A 16579-nucleotide genomic window follows, 5' to 3' on the forward strand; every position below is an offset into this window, starting at 1 on the left:
GAGCTGGTGAGTGGCAGGGCTTGTGTCTGCACCCAGGCCCTCTGACGCACAAGCCCGCGGTTTTCCTACCACACCTTACCGCCCCGAGAGCGATCGTCACCGTTGGCCCAGCAGTCACCCTGTTTTACAGTTTGGGAAACTGAAACTGACATGGCCTGTCCAAGGTCATGAAGCAGGTGGTCGAATTGAAGGTTGTACTCCGGGGTTGGCTCCTTCCCATCCTGGCGCCATGTTCTGGAGGGACTCTGAGTGTCACGGTCTCTCCCCCGTGACCTCAGCTCCTGAGACCGCCAGCTCCCAAGTCTGACTGGCACAGAGTGAGGGCCCTGGTTAGCAGTGGGTGCTCAGACCCCCCCAGGGGCATCGTGAGGGCTCCACACGGGCCACCTCCGTCCTGTGAAGTTGTGGGACGTGGCCCTTGTGTTACGCCCTCATCTCTTTGGTTTTGTCTGTGTGGTCTGTTTGTTTAGGTGATAATGAAATCGAAGCACCTCCATGAAGTTTTATCCAGAGCAGATCCCCAGAAAGCTCTCCGCCACTTCAAAGCCATCAAAAAATGGCAAAGCAAGCATTCCAACACCCTGCTGAGAAAAGGCGCCTTCTTGAATTATTCCCAGAAAATTCAAGCAGCTGTGAAAGCCTTGAACCTCGAGGGCGCAAACCAGAACGGCCGCAGCCCCGAGACTCACCAGGTAATGCTGGGGTTCGGTGGGGGGCGGGGGTGGGCGATCAGTCAGGGGTTGAGGGGATGAGGAAGGAGTTGTTTTCCCGGTGGAAGGTACAGTCATGAAATCTGGCTTCATTCAGTGCTGGTCAGGAAACATGGCACTCAAATAGGGATTTAAGGAAGGGAATCTTTACAGAGGTGTGGACAGGGTTCCAGGAAACTAGGGCTGGTAAGTTGGGTTCCCACCCGCCCCCCACAGGCAGGAACAGTCACCAGGAGTGGAGAGGGTGGCCGTGGGCAGAGGCCACCTGACAGGAGCCCTCAGTAGAGTTCTGGGCTCCGAGATCCATTAGAGAGGGCGGGGGATGAATGCCCAGCCTCGCTCTCCTCCCACATGCCTTTCTGCTTCTGGGACCTCCCGTCAGCCAAGCACAGCTGGGAGCCAGGAGGCAGGGGAGCGCTTTGGGGCACCGAGCGTGGGAAAGCCTGGGTGGGGGACAGACAGGGATCCAGCACAGTCACCTGGCTTGTGGTGACTGTGTCCTTGTTGACCTGAGACAGCCCTGGCCTTGCCTCTCATCCCAGTATTATTATTAATAGTGCCCCGTTTTACGCTACAAGACACTCAGTTTGGACAGTAACTTAACGTGGTCACCCTGCCTGTGCTTGAAGGGCCAGGACGAATCGCTTGTAGAGTCGTGGTAAAGCAGTGCGCCCTGGGATGGATTCGGTTTCTCCGCGTTTCAGATGTCAAGATGGCCTTCTCATTGCCGTCAGGTTTCTGTCTCTTTCCCCTGTTCTCATTTGAAGCCAGTGCCTCTGATACGCCTTATCTTACTGGGCGTCCCAGGAAGAGAAGCCTATTCCTGGTGTCCTCCAGCATAGCTGAGGCCCATCCTTCCTTTCAGATGTTGAGGATGTGGGCTGAGTTAGATGAGCAAAGCCGGAGGAAATACCAGAAGAAGGCGTCTCCTTGTCCTGACCCCAGTCTGTCTGTCTGGCGCCCAGACATCTACTTTGCGTCAGTGTCGGAAACATTTGAGAAGAAGGTGGATGACTACAGTCGCGAGTGGGCAGCTCAAGCAGAGAGGAGTTACGAGAAATCGGAGCTCTCTCTGGACCGGTAATGACATTGATTTATCGCACAGCACACACACAGGGAGAATCTGCTTCTCAGGCCCTTCCCCGCCCACTCTGGCGGCCTCCTGGGTTCAAGGCCCCAGCAAGAAGGAGGGAAGTGAAACAGAGGGCGCCTTGCAGGCCCTGAGGCCTGTGGGACGGATGAGAGCAGGTAGGCAGGAGTGCACCCCCCATCTGGGCCACGACGGAGAAGAGCGCTCTTTGGGGACAGAGCCCTGCACAGGTGGCCCCTCTCTTGAGTGTCGTGTGGTGGGCACGGTTATGTGAGAATCAGGGAATCTGGTCAGAAGCTGCCAACCCTTCACTGGTTTGAAGTAGCAGGGAGAGAAGACACATCAGGTCAGCAGAAAGTCGGACTTTTGAAAAGAACTTGCGTAGAAACGTAGTTCTATTACCTTCCTCTGTGTTCAGACGTAATGTCCCGTTTAGTCGCTGTTTGTTGAGCCGCTTCCTTGTCCTACGTTCCGGGGTAATACAGTGCTCCTTGGCTGTTCTAAAAGGGCCGGCATCCGTAGGAAGAAGGGTTAGTGAATTACAAAGTTGTGGGGCGCGCACACTTCCGATGTGGCCTGTAGCCATTTGCACTAATTAAGAAAGTAAGCACCCCCTTCCCGCCTCCCCCCCGTATCCCCATAATTGCTCAGTGAACCTCTTCCTGGTTTGTACAGAGGGAGGTTTAAGCCCTCTCCAAGCCATCACAACTACTGGGCAAAAAAAGAATTAACAAAGGGACACGTGAATAGTGAGCTCACTAGTTCCGGGACGTTCTCAGGGTGAACGTGAACAGTCCGAGCCTGGACATCTAGAGCTTCAGCTACCCAGCTGGGCTCTGTGCTGTGTCATTTAGGACATTTCAGGGTCACTGGCCGGAATTTAAGGCTTAGAAGGACCATTTGCTTAGGAAAAAACAAGCCCAGAAAGAGGGAGAGGTAACAGGTCCATGTGCCCTGCTTGTGGGTGGCATTGACAGCTCCTGACAGGCAGGTAGTGTCTGTGCCCCTGACTCCTGCTGTCCCCTGCCCCACCTCCAGGTTGAGGACTCTTCTGCAGCTGAAGTGGCAGCGCTCGCTGTGTGACCCGGGAGAGGCCGTGGGCCTGTTGGCCGCACAGAGCATCGGGGAGCCCTCCACGCAGATGACCCTGAACACCTTCCACTTTGCCGGCAGAGGCGAGATGAATGTCACCCTGGGCATTCCCAGGTGGGGGACTGCGAGGGTGCAGGGGCTGGGTCTGTCCTAGCCCACTCCTGGGGAGGAAGTCATTTCATTAGAGAGAGAGAGAGAGAGGGTGTCATCAAAGCAGGGGTCAGGGTTGGAATTTCCAGAGCCCAATGGGCTTGTGTGGTTGGATCCATGCCCAGGCCTCTTAGCATCTCCATTTATCTCTCCACCAACTCCTGTATCCAAGTTACCTGAGATGCTTGTGAAACTACATACTCCCGGGGTCAGGCCGTCTGGTTGCCCAACTTCGGGGGCGCCACTCACCTAGAACATGACCCAAAGGGGCCCTGGCCCTTCAGGTAAAAGTACACACCTGGCAGGCTGGTGGCCGCTGGGTGAGAGGAAAGAAAAGAGATCAGGCTCGCCTGCCTGGCCCGGCTACTTTTTAGCAGAGTGACACAGGCTCCCCAGCTTCCTGTGGGAGGGAGGAGGGCGGGGTGCACCATGCAGTCGGGCCGTGCAGGCTGACTGAGCCATGGCCGAGGTCTAGCCGTGGTCCCTGTGCCCAGTGGGAGCGCTGCAGACGCTGCTTCCCTTCCCTGCATCTCTTATTCGTTCAGTAAGCACCCACGCTGTATTGCGAGGCACAGGTGATAGGAAACAGGAAGAAGACACAGCCCTGTCCTTGAGGAGCTCGTGCTCCAGCGGAGGAAGCTGACAGAAGAGTCCCTTGCTGTGACACGCGGGGCCAGAGCTGGGACTCCCTGATCAGCATATCTCCCCCACGAGATCCTGTGGTCTCTCGCAGATCCTCAAAGAACTGTGACATCTTTATGAGAAAGGCCTCGCAAAAGTAAAGAATCGGGGTACCTCTTACGGCCAGATGTGCCCTTGTTCTGTGACAGGTTGAGGGAGATTCTCATGGTGGCCAGCGCCAACATCAAGACGCCCATGATGCGCGTGCCTGTGTTCAACACCAAGAAAGCGCTGAAGAAAGTGAAAAGCCTGAAGAAGCAGCTCACCAGGGTGTGCCTCGGGGAGGTAATTGTCTCCCTGGGACCCAGGGCTGCAGGCTGGCTGCAGGCGTTTTCCTGCATCCTCCCATCCGTCCTCCCAACTCTTCTCCCATCCGGGCAGAACAGCCTTTGCCAGCTGTTCAGACGCTGGCTTAGACTCCACCCAGTGAGAGGGAGGCTTTCTCTGCCAGGTGCTAAGCAGGGATGGATCAGGAAGCTTTAAAGGTAATCACTGGTCTGCAGCATTCTTCGTGCCTTAAGAATCAGGACATCTTCTGGGTCAGCTCACCAGCCCCGCTGGAGCCTGCCCCCTCCAGCCTCAGGCCGTTCTCTGGAGGTGTGCCTACAGGGTGTGGGGGGGTCTCTCTCCCCACCCACCGAGGGATCTACACCAGCAGAGCTTGTTGGAGTTTCTCTGGGATTTTGGCCTGTGGTCCCAGCCCCTGTCCCTGCAAACTCTCAGTTTTCCCATAACCCACTTGTAATGCTCAGTCCCAGGCTTTGAGCAAATTGGTTTCTGTCTGTCAATCTGGTTCTAGGTGTTGGAGAAAATTGATGTCCAGGAGTCCTTCTCTATGGGGGAGAAACAGAACAAGTTCCGGGTGTACGAGCTGCGGTTTCAGTTCCTGCCACACGCGTACTACCAGCAGGAAAAGTGCCTGAGACCCGGGGACATCCTGCATTTCATGGAAACAAGGTCAGGACTCAGGCCGTGCTTATTGCTTGACTTTGTCATGGACCTTGAGGGCTTCTGGCCACAGGACTCCCAGAGACCGGGTGCTTTTGCGCAAATGATTCCTTCAAAGGAGGTGTTTAGAAAAGGAACAGGTCCTGCAGCCTCATGTGGCTTGTGGGTATGACTGCATTAACCGCATTCCCATCTCTGCCCCCTGTTTTTCTCTCTGGCCTATGAGTCTCGGGTACTCGGGTTTTGTAGGCTTTAAGATGGAGGAGGTCATGTACCATAAAGAGAGCAGAGCCCCGTCGCAGTGGTGCTGCTGTGACGTCAGACCAGCACGTGGTGTTAATTTCTGTCATGTTGCGGTTCCTGATACACTTATATTCTGCTAGGAAGGAGCAGTGTGCTGACGGCATGCTGCTCTTGAACGCAGGTCTATAACTGGGGTTACCTTCAGCTTCTTAGAGCAATTCTGGTTCCCTTCTGGTGGGGAGAAGGAACATCCATTTTCTGTCCGGTTCAAGTCACTGTTGGCCATTGGAAAGCACGGGCCACAGTGCTGAGTGCGCAGGAGTAGGATGGGGGTCATACTGGGGCTGGGGGAGCCAGGAAGAGCCAGCGAAGCACTTCCGACTGGCCACCTGACCCTGGATTGCAGTGTGCAGACTCAGATGGCTGCGGGGCCAGCAGGTGAGAAGGCCGGTGAGGCAGGTTGGGGGCCTCCGTCCGGCTGGAGAGCGCGTCACCGGCCTCAAGCGGGCAGGGATGTGGGCCAGGGTGGCCAGACCTTCTGATGCAGAAAAATAAGAAGAAAACCGCCTCTCCTTTTTCTTTCTTTGGCTGTTTGCTTGCTTTTACTTTTTCTAGATAAATCTTCTCTAATTTGTAAGCATTGGCAACTAATTCATATCTTTTTAAAAGCCTGGTGAGGGGACTTCCTGGTGGTCCAGTGGTTAAGACTCTCCGCTTCCAATGCAGGGGACACAGGTTCGATCCCTGGTCAGGGAACTAAGATCCCACATGCCACGCAGCACAGCCAAAAAACTAACTAACTAAATTAATTAATTAAAAAAAAAAAAAAAAGCCTGGTGAGGCTGAAATAGATCCCATATGTCAGCAGGATTTGGCCACGGACCACTAACCACTGTCTTGAGTCTAGAACAGCCCTCAGGTTTTCCGGAGCTGCTTGGAAGTAGAGAACTGATGGCAGACTTGAGGCAGGACGTCTGTGCACTCAGTCATCCCACAAATATTTACTGAGTGATGCCCGCTCACAGGCTAGGCCCCAGGGCAGTGTGGCTGGGAGGGAGTGACTGTCCTGCCATGGGCCCTGTTCTGCCCTCACCTGAAGATGTGGACTGGCTGCAGCCTGGCCCCCGAAGCAGGTGGCACGTAGGATGGCGGGTGTTGTGGTAGATGAGCTTGGATGTGAACTCCGCCCTTTTTACGGGGGAGCTTGCTGGGCCTCGGAAGCACCTATGTCGCTCTTCGCCTGGGTGGAGGAGGCTCATCTTATCAGGCAGGCCCAGTGCTCTCGGGGTGCTGGGTCACGGCGCAGGAGACCTGTCTGTGCCCCAGCTGCCGGCTCATTAATTAACCGGGAGGAACACCACTCCCAGGCGTGCCGCTGTCTGTGCCGGCCAGGCGGCCCTTCCCTGAGAAATCGGAATTCGGATCACGTGGCCTCCTGAGAATTACCAGGAGCAGGCGGAGTCTGCGATCTGCCCCATTTCTCTGCATCTCAGGTGTGGACCTGCCAAGCAGGTAGGTCACAGGAGGCGTGCCCCAGGCTGTGCTCAGAGTTCTTTCTCTTTACGTTGCCTTGGGGAATTGAAAATTCATCACTTTTTTAAAAGTTCTTCTTGGTAAGGAGGAGCCCTGGCTTCTTCCCAGTGGTGACAGACTTAGTCAGCTCCTTCTTTGTATTTGGCTCGTGCGCTTGCAAGGCTGTGATGAACAAAGCCATGTGCAGTCGCGCCTGGTGGAGCTGCCCTGTGACTTGGGCAGGGGGGCCAGAGGGAGCAGCACGTGGAAGGGGCTGTGGTTGGGCTGCCTTTGCCAGGCCTGGGCAGCGAAGCAGCCTCACGCAGGCCCCCTGGAGACCACACGGGGATGGGGGTGTGCCTTCAGAAAAGGGCCCCCCCCCCCCCCCCCGCCGGGAGCATTTTCTTTTTCCTTTCTCCCTTCCTCTTCTCTCTCTTCCCTCCTTCTGTCCCAGCTGTGGGATCTTGAGACTCTTTTGACACAGATTGGAGAAAAAAAAAATAGAGACACAGAGGCGCTTCCCTAGATGGAGGTGTAGAAGCCGTGAAGCTCCCCTCAGTATCTGTCCTGGCGCCCACCCCTTTGGACGTGTGTAAATGATCTGGAAGGTGGGCCGGGGTGGTGAGGTGGCAGGAGTACCGAGCTAGGTGGCAGGGGTGTGTGAGTTCCACGGCCTGCGGTCCCCAGCCGTGTAACACAGAGCCGGCAGTCTGCGGCGAGAGCTTCTGTGGGTCTGACTCTGCAAACAGCAGGTGGTGGAGCTGTTGGCAGGCACTTTCGGAAACAGCCGAGGGTCATGTTCCCTGCTGGTAATTATTTATGTGGGACGGAGGTTTCTGTGCAGCTGCCCCCCTCCGGTTCCCCCTCGGTTGCCACATTCTGACAAACAGCACGACCTTCACAGAGCAGTCACTGTGGGCCTCCGGTTTCCCGGCTCTGGGCAAAATCACAGAAGGGCAGACTCTCTGTACCCCCGGGAGAACTTCTGGCACACAGGTGACATGCCTGCCACTTACCGTTCAGGGGGTTATTCTCCTTTCTCACCTTCTGTCACGTTCTGCACTGGTCCTGTTCACCAGAAGAGGCAGGCAGGGTAGAGAGGATTTGCACCGGGGGCGGTTAGGGAAGGTCTCTTGGGGGGCTCCATCTGTGCTTAGACCCCACCGTGGGCCTGGGCGCGGCTCCAGCAGGTCGATGGGAGGCTGGGGAAATTGATGGCGGCGCACATGGCCCGCACAGAAGCCCAACGATGCACGTGCAGGGGGTGGGAGCAGGTGGGGGATTGGGGTTGAGGCCAGTTTCGGGGATTGAAGTGCTGGCAAGGGAGCCTCAGAGGGGTGATGTCACCTGAAGGGACAGGCCAGGGCGGCAGCCCCACAGCAGAGGGAGGCGACAAGCAGCTTCTGTGTGCGGAGGCAGCCCAGCTTCACACCCCGTCCGTGTCATTTCGCGCCCTGCAGTCTGCGCTGCAGGCTCAGGCGTGGGGCAGGGGCGGTCCCAACACTTACAGATGGGGTCAAGGCCCTCGTCTGTCTCTGTCTCCAGGCTCTGGCAGAACAGAGACTTGAACCAGAGCCTGTCCTTCCGGAAACATCTCTTCCGCCCCTTCCTCCCGGGTGGCCCGTATCTTTCTAAAGTCAAGCCGGGCTTCTCCCCTGTCTGGCCCTCTGGTCTCTGTCCACAGCACCTGGTGACCAGGCTCTTCCTTGGATCGGTGGTGAGGAGGCTTTTTTCTGCCAAGGGTAGAAGCTCAGCCAAAACCCTGTACAGCTTTAAAACGTTGGGGATTTTTTTTTTTTTTTTTTTTTTAGCGGTATGCAGGCCTCTCACTGTTGTGGCCTCTCCCGTTGCGGAGCACAGGCTCCGATGTGCAGGCCCAGCAGCCATGGCTCACGGGCCCAGCCGCTCCGCGGCATGTGGGATCTTCCCGGACCGGGGCACGAACCCGTGTCCCCTGCATCGGCAGACGGACTCTCAACCACTGCGCCACCAGAGAAGCCCCAGTCTTTTGTTTTTAATGAACAAAATAGTAAACATCTGACCTGCCTGCTTCTCCAGTTAAAGCTCTAAGTGCCTGTCTTTTCATCCTTCCTTTGCCCTCAGGGCTGGTACATGGTGGGCCCATCATAGGCGCTCGGAGAACACAGGAAGGCTGGCTGGGCAGATGAGGAACTGATACTTTATATAATTAAAAGAAGGCTGTTTGATGTGCTGCTATGGCCTGATGCAGAAGACGGGCAAGAGGTTATATGAGGAAAGGAGCAGGGGGCGGGAGACAGGGTGAGGCCCAGAGGAAGCAAGAAATAGATAACTCAGGAGGGAAGGACCCAGGGGCCAGGAAAGGTCCTCTGGGCTGTGCCTCAAGTTGGTCCTTTTAAATTGGTTTCTTTCTAACCTGTCGACATGATTTACTGCCACAAAGTAAGTTATCACCGCCTTGGAGATCCCGATAAGCTCTTCCACATCTTAGTTCTCTCATCAAATTGTCGGGGGTCCCACACCAAGGAGACGGGAGTTGCCAGCCCTGAGCAGTGCCACTTCCTGGCGATGCGGTAGGCGGCGGGCTGGGGGCGGCCCTCGTCCCGGCCTGGACTCCCCTCTCCCGCTGCAGGCCCTGCCACCCTAGTTAGACGGCCACCACACAGCACCAAGAACTGTCACTTGCTGAGCAGCCAGCCTGCCAGGCCCCATGACAGGTATCGGATGTGGGGTTGTTTCTAATCCCTAAAGCAAGACTGCATGGTATCTATTAATACCCGCGTTTTCCAGACGAGAGAGGTAAAGCTCAGGAGGCCATCTGTGGTGATCGAGGCCACGCACCCTGGGAGTGGCAGGGCACGTATTCAGTCCAGGCCTGTTGGGTGTGGAGCAGTGTTCCTTCCGATGCGCCATATACCACCCAGAAACAGCAGGAGGGGGAGAAGTGAGCTGAAGGGAGAGGCAGGGTCTCCGTCTCCTGTAGAAGTCCACCTTAGGCGGGTGTGAGATCCTTAGAGCGTCCTGTCCCCACAGTGAGGGGAGAATGGAGGTGCTGGTACTGAACGGGGCTGCGTGGCTTTCTTCTCGTTTCAGATTCTTTAAAATTCTGATGGAATCCATCAGAAAGAAGAATAGTAAAGCATCGGCTTTCAGAAGCGTAAACACGCGGAGAGCTACCCAGCGGGATCTAGACAACGAAGGCGAGTCGGAGAGGAGTCGGGTGAGCGAGTCCCCTGAGGGCCCCTTGGGGAGGGGGAGGGTCCAGGGCTGGGAAGCACATCGGATGGCGGCTCACGGAGTCAGTTCTCCTAGGACGGCTCTGTGACCATCCTCGGTACCCCTTGAGCCCCTTCCTGCTGTCGGCCCATCTCTCCACTTACCTTGGCGTTTATCCACTGTTCTGAGAGAGCCGGAAAGCAACACTTTCTTCTTGAGTGTGGCGGGCCACGTCGGGCAGCATAGTCTGCCTGGCCCTGGGTGAGGGCCCTGGGTGAGGGCCCCAGGTCATCCATCTCTCTGCTCTCAGGGACCCCTCTGTCAGTGGTTTTTTTTCTCCTGAGGTTAGACTCAAAGTAATGGTACCCACTGAGGTCTTGGAAGTTCTTTTTCTGGTTTCGTTCACTCTGCCTTTGCCTTACCTAGGGCAGATGAATTGAGGCCCACGGAGTACTAGGCAAGGACCAGAGAGGCATTTTGAAGCCGGGAAGTTGGGCTACAGTGACGAAAAAGGATAGAGCCAGGGAAAAGCCCGTGGAGGCAAAACAGTCCAGGACTGATGGTACCTCATCCGCCAAGAGGCCCAGGAGCGGCGTGGGGCAGGTCCCTGGGTGTCATCTGAGCCGGCGGTCGGTAGGGCTGTGCTGTGCTTGGACAGGGCCACAATGAAGACCGGTCCTGTCCCTTCCCGGCTCGGTGACCTCAGCTATGTCACCTCCTCTCTCTGGGCCTGTCTCGTCATCCCTAAAATGAGGGCGTGGCCTACCTAGAGAGAGAGAGTGCCAGGTCTCCTGCCCCGGGGTCTACCAGTTGGCTAGCTCAAGCACAGATGGGCATGGGATGTCTTTGAAAGGCTGCCCGGTCTTAATTCTCAGATCACCCAGAAGGAGACTACAGGGAACTAGGAACCAAGGCCAGGAGAAAGGTATAAATATTTGGCTTTTAAAATACCAAGACAACTCTTTCCCTTCATCTCCACCCATAACAAAAATACTTGGAATAACACCTTCTTTTCATGACTTGAAAAGCCTTGGCACTTCCTTTCTTTGGTTTCTTTTTTTTAAATGCAGGATTTTGCGAGTGGTGCATGTAGAGATGTAGGGTGTGGAGAAGGAAGCGTGGGGTCCAGGGGTGGGTAGGGGGGTGGAAGGTAGGTAGATGGATAGTTGGCAAGGTGATAGGTGGCTGAACGATGATGAGCGGATGGGTGGGTGGGCAGGTGGGTGGCTGGGTGAGTGTGGTGGGTGGAGAGATGGATTCACCAGGGTATTAGAGCTCATCATTCTCTTTCTTGTCCCCACACCCCAGGGAGAGCAGGAAGGCGACGAGGAAGAGGAGGGGCACATCGTGGACGCCGAAGCTGAGGAGGGAGACGCTGATGCCTCGGACGCCAAACGCAAGGAGAAACAAGAGGAGGAGGTGAGGGGACCCCTTTGTCACAGATGAGGGCTCGCCCCCTGGTGCATGAGGCCACGCCTGTGCGTCATGCTGGAACCATCAGGAGCCTTGCAGCAAGGCGGGCTGCCCAGCGCACCAGTGGACTGAGAAGGCGGTGCTCATGGGGTGGCGGGTGGGCAAGGGCTGGCCGTCCCTGCGTCTGAATCAGATTCGAGGACCCAGAGGCCTTTGGGAGGGGGAGGAAGTCGGGCCGCCTCCTGTCTTTGCCATGAAAATTCTTCCTTCTCCTGCCCGTTACTGGTCCTCCACTGCCATGGTTGCTGCCAGGACAGAGGGCGGCGTGGCAGGGCTGAGCGGCTCCACGGGTGCGAGAGCTAGAGGCGCGGGGCGGGGTTCAGCTCAGAGGAGGGGGCCCAGGGGCTGAGGGGCTGGCATCCCCAGGGGAAGCAAGGAGGACGGCGGCCGGGCCGACGGAGCAGGCAGGGCCGGGGTCAGCCAGCAGCTGAGGCTTCTGCAGGGGCACCTGTTGGGCAGGCCAAGTCCAAACGGCTGGTGGGGCCCGAGTGACGCGGCCTGTGCTCCGCTCCCCGCCAGGTCGACTACGAGAGTGAGGACGAGGAGGATGGCGAGGACAGCGAGGACCTGCAGGAGGAAGGGACCGTCCTCGGGGAAGGCACTTCCCAGGCCCAGGCGCAGGAGGAGGAGGGGGGCTCAGGCCCCGAGGAGGACTCGCTCCCCGCTGCCCCACTGGTGCAGCCGTGGAAGCCCACCCGCAGCCGGGAGCCCCAGGACGCCGAGGCGGTGGAGCGCCGGGTGCGGGCCGTGCGCGAGTGCCACCCGTTCATCGAGGACTACCAGTACGACACCCAGGACGGCCTGTGGTGCCAGGTCAGTGCCGGGGCGGCCACCGGCTGCTCTCGTCTCCACCCCGGGTCCCTTAAAGAGGCTGGTGACAGCTGTGCACCTGCTACCCCCGGTCATGGCCTCGCACGTTCGACTTTCACACCCTCGTGGGCCAGTCCTCTCTCTGCACGGGGATCTGAGCCACCAGACCCTACGGGTGCTTTCACGTTGTACTTCAGGCCTCAGCACAACACGTGTGTTGACGTGTATCGGTTGTCATAGAGACGGGCAGAGACACTTCACTCCTCACACCGCCTTTGTTCCTGGTCCCCAGCTTCAGCACTGCAGTGTTGCCTGAGAGACTCGGTGGCTTGGATGCCTGGACGTCTCTACACGCAGACTGGCGTTCTAGTCCTTTCCTTCGATCCGATTCATTGGTTCCTAAGTGGTAGCGTGGGTACAGAGCCTTGACCGGGATTGCACCCGTGAAAGGACGCGTGTTGTGCTTTGTGGTGATTGAAAGGATATCAAGGGTGGTGTGAGTGGATGTGATTTTCACCGTTCTCACCGACATCTGTGAAAACATTGCTCTGCTGTATCCTCCTCAGCGGACTGGAGGTGACTGCCATGTGGCCGCAAAAGCACCCAGCATTCACAGGCCCGGCCCGCCACCCGCTCACCCCAGCAGGGCCGCGGTGTTCCCTAGTGGGGCTCCGGAGGCGTCTCCTGGGGAGCCCGGGCAGTGGGTCTGGGGCGGCCCTCTCCCCGGCCCCAGCTCTCCCTCCTCTTGCAGGTGATGGTGAAACTCCCTCTCATCAAGGTCAACTTTGACATGAGCTCCCTGGTAGTGTCCCTGGCCCAAGGCGCTGTCGTCTACGCAACCAAGGGCATCACGAGGTGCCTCCTGAACGAAACCACCAACAGTAAGAACGAGAAGGAGCTCGTCTTAAACACAGAAGGCATCAACCTCCCGGAGCTGTTCAAGTACGCCGAGGTGCGTGGCCCCACTCCCTCCTGGGCTGTTCGCGCTCCCAGCCCAGGGTCCCCGAACCGAGTCTGCACCTCCCGGCCCACCTCCCGGGGATCCCTGATGCACATGAGCCTGGTAAGGCTTGCAGTAGGGAACCGGCTTAACTTTACGAACTCAGAGTTTCCCAAATCGCTTTGAGTACAGTTTCTTCTCCTTGAAATTAAAACCTTCCTGAAGTAGACTCGTAAGAAGTAGTTTTCTGAGTCGCTGGCCTGGGGGCTGCTCACTTTACCGGGTGAAGGAGGCCCTGGGTGCAGAGGGGCCCCGCCCCGCCCCCCACGCCTGGCAGAGGCCTGTGCGCCCTGTTCCGCCTGCTCCCCCACCCTTTCCTCTGGGCTCTCTCCTGCTTCCCCCCAGCTTCACGGAGCCTCCCAGAACCTTCCGAGGTGCTCTCGACCCGCGGGCGCGAGTTTTCCCCACAGAATTCTGAGTTGCTGGGACCAGCTCACTCTTCCCTGGTCCGCGCGCACCAAGCTGGCGAGGCTCTCCGGCCTCACATGCACCCCCCCGCCCCGCACAGCACTGCCCCACTAAGGCCCCTTCTGCCCCGGAGCCTCTCACAGGCTGCTTTCCCGGAGGACGCAGCAGGCAGAGCTCATGCCTCCTGAGAGCCGGCCACTGACAGGCCAAGCTCCGCGTCGTGCTCGTGGGATTTGTCCAGACGAGGCCCGGCAGGCCACCAGGGTCTCTGCTGTTGCCTCTGGGGGTGACCTGCCACAGTGCAGAGCCACCGTGGGCCCCCTGGGGCAGCCGACCTGGAGCCCCAGGCCCCTGATAGGGCCCGGCTGACCCCCATGCAGCCGGCCCAGCCCTGCTCCCCATGCCTGGGGGAGGCGTTTGGGTCTCTGCTGAGGAACTTGCCTCGCCTACCAGGGGAAGCCTCTGTCCTAGGAAACAGGTCTCTCCATTAAAGAGACAAACACCTTTCTTCCCGTTGACTGTAAAGCAGGTACCAAGTCATCCTCTAGCCCTGGTGATGATGAGACAGACCTTGGGGCCCGGCCAGCGTGCTGTTGGCAGCTCTGCCTACACTGTTTCCTTTTGCTAGTCCTGGGCCACCTCGCAACCACGTTGTCATCAGCTGTGCTTGAGTGCCAGCCAAGCGGGGGGGTCGGCCTGGGTGGGGTGTGTCCGCAGGAAGGGGCAGAAGGCCAGGCCCTCCAAACCAATCCCTCCCTCCTCCCCCAGGTTCTGGATTTGCGTCGCCTCTATTCCAATGACATCCATGCCATGGCCAGCACGTACGGCATCGAGGCCGCTCTGCGGGTGATCGAGAAGGAGATCAAGGATGTGTTCGCCGTGTACGGTAAGAGGGGCTGCGGGCGGCGCTCGGGAGGTCCTGGGGTGTCAATCCAGCTCCGCAGGGAACCGAAATAGGGGCACGGTGAGCATGGAGCCCGTAGGGGATCCTCAGAACCACCGTGGAGAGGGAGTCCCTTGTGGGTCAGTCCTGTCAGTCCCGTCCCCGAGGCCTCCTAGCGTGTTTCTCGTCTGCTGGCCTCTGAGGGAGAGTCTGCTTCCTCATCCTGCCTTCAGGGTTTCAGTTCCCAAGTGCAAACAGTGATTTAGGGTCTTGTGTCCTGCAAGGCTGCTTCCCGTGCTGCTGGATGGAAGTGGAGAGAGATGTAGTAATGGCGACCGGGGAGGGAGGGCTGCCTGCCGAGGTCGGGGGTTAGGGAGCTGAGTGAGTAGGTGACGGAGCTGGAGGGGGGCGCCCTCGTGTCAGCTGATGCGGCTGCCATCGCCTCCTCATCACTGCTTAACCCTCCCTTCGGTTGCCGCCCGTGTGACAGGCATCGCCGTTGACCCCCGCCACCTCTCCCTGGTCGCTGACTACATGTGCTTCGAGGGTGTCTACAAGCCGCTGAACCGCTTTGGGATCCGGTCGAACTCCTCCCCACTGCAGCAGATGACGTTTGAGACCAGCTTCCAGTTTCTGAAGCAGGCCACCATGATGGGTCAGTCGTGGGCAGGGGCCCTTGGCCTCCCCTCTCCTGAGTCTGCTCTGGGCAGATGGGCTCGTCCCTCGGGCACCTCTCCACACGCCTCACATGCAGGGGACATCTTGGCATCTCACTGCGGGAAGCAGCTGGCAGGGGCGGGCAGCAGATGGGAGAGCTGCTTCTGCCTTTTGGAGAAGAGGGAGAGGGTCTTCCTCTCTTTGAAACGCAGGAGCAGTGCGGCCTCATTCCCGTCAGACCCTGAGCCTCAGCACCACCCCTCGTGGCCTCGGAGGTGCCCCACCCGCCCAGCCTCAGTGCTGAGTGCCGCCCCCCATCGCCTTCCACCACCCCTGACTTCTCCCTCAGCCAACTAACGAGCACTCTTGTGTCTCTCCCAGGATCCCACGATGAGCTGAGGTCGCCGTCAGCCTGCCTCGTGGTTGGGAAGGTCGTCAAGGGCGGGACAGGCCTCTTCGAACTCAAGCAGCCCCTGAGATAGCAGCCCCTGCGCACTGGCCGCCTGGCCTGCCCGTCACAGGAGAGGACCGGGAGACCGGAGTCCCGGGCAGTTCATGGTGACGGTGCAGAGCCCGGCAGTGACTTCGGGGGGTCCAAAAAGCAGCCGGCCTCTGGGCTGGACTGGCTTCACCTGGAAAGTGGCTACATTGCTCATCCCTGCCCCTCCCCATCTCACGATGCACACGAGGTCCACCGAGTCCCCCGAACCCCTCCGAAGCGGCCGGACCTCCCCCTGTGCTGCAGGAGGCCTTGGAGGTGGAACCCCTGGCCGCCCCCAGGGTAGGGGCGCGAGGTCTCAGTGCTGTGAGCAGCCAGTGACTGCAGGCAGGCTTCCTGCGGGCTCACGACGAGCGGGGGCCCTGCTGCTGCGTGGCCTGCCCCTTCTGGCCGCGCCAGCCCCTGGGGACAGAGTTCCCAAAGAGGCCCCCACTAAGGCTCTTTCTCTGGAACAAGCACAGGATGGTGGAGACCTCTACCCACCCAGCTTCCGTGCCTGGGGCAGAGCCCTGGCCCTGCTGGCATGTGGTTACGTGTCCTTCTGAACCAGATCAGCCCTGAGTCCGGGGCTGGTCTCTTCGGGGCCCCAGCAGCTCACCCCCAGACATAAAACCCTGGATCCCCAGCCAGGCTGTACCACTTGAGCAAGTTGCCCGGCTGTCTTTCCCTAGCTCTGCTCTCAAGCCAGCACTGAGGCCTGCGTCCCTGTGCAGGCTCTGCTCCATCCGGGGTCATCCGGGCTCCCTTGACCTTTGGTACCAGCAGCAGGCGGCCCTGACATGGACAGAAAAATCAGAGGACTTGTGCCGAGGCTTTGTAAAACCAGACGCTGTTTCTATTTTTGTCTAATGTTATTCCAACTCAGGCTGAGTAATAAACATCACTGGAACTAGCTGTTGGGAGGAAAAAAGTCTAAAAGACTGTGGGCTTTTTGATTTTGTTCTTTGCTCTTTGGTTTGTGGTTTCTACATCTGTGACTTGAGAGCCTGGGACTGGAATTACTCAGCGCAGTCACATCTCGGATTCCTCTTCCTGTTTTTTTGGCAGAGGACGTGGAGGGAGAGCTCAGCCCTGGCAGCCTCCCACTCTGACCCCTGCCTGGCCCTGTGGTGTCCCCCTTCCACAGCCAGCTTCTGGCCCTGAGGCCAGGAGAGCAGAAGCCAGTGGGAAGGAGGTAGCTATGTGTGTCTGGGCTGGAAAGGGAGGCCTCGCCTGGGGAGAGTCACCA

The 16579-nt window shown here is 58.3% G+C and overlaps 1 protein-coding gene across 3 annotated transcripts in view; it reads left to right on the forward strand.

Moving 5' to 3' along the window:
- POLR1A (RNA polymerase I subunit A) overlaps positions 1-16269 on the forward strand; it is a 77018-nt gene extending 60749 nt beyond the window's left edge. Inside the window, exons 23-34 of one of the 3 annotated variants that reach the window (XM_033837991.2) lie at positions 471-692; positions 1576-1790; positions 2839-3006; positions 3873-4008; positions 4523-4680; positions 9499-9625; positions 10930-11040; positions 11614-11907; positions 12656-12856; positions 14081-14198; positions 14686-14850; positions 15234-16269. In XM_033837991.2, coding sequence (XP_033693882.1) covers positions 471-692; positions 1576-1790; positions 2839-3006; positions 3873-4008; positions 4523-4680; positions 9499-9625; positions 10930-11040; positions 11614-11907; positions 12656-12856; positions 14081-14198; positions 14686-14850; positions 15234-15334 — 2016 coding nt within the window. In that variant the 3' untranslated portion in view covers positions 15335-16269. The other 2 variants (XM_033837992.2, XM_033837993.2) reach the window with 2 other exon arrangements.
- Positions 16270-16579: the final 310 nt, after the last annotated feature.

Source organism: Tursiops truncatus, chromosome 14, assembly GCF_011762595.2.
Source record: "Tursiops truncatus isolate mTurTru1 chromosome 14, mTurTru1.mat.Y, whole genome shotgun sequence".
Taxonomy (NCBI): domain Eukaryota; kingdom Metazoa; phylum Chordata; class Mammalia; order Artiodactyla; family Delphinidae; genus Tursiops; species Tursiops truncatus.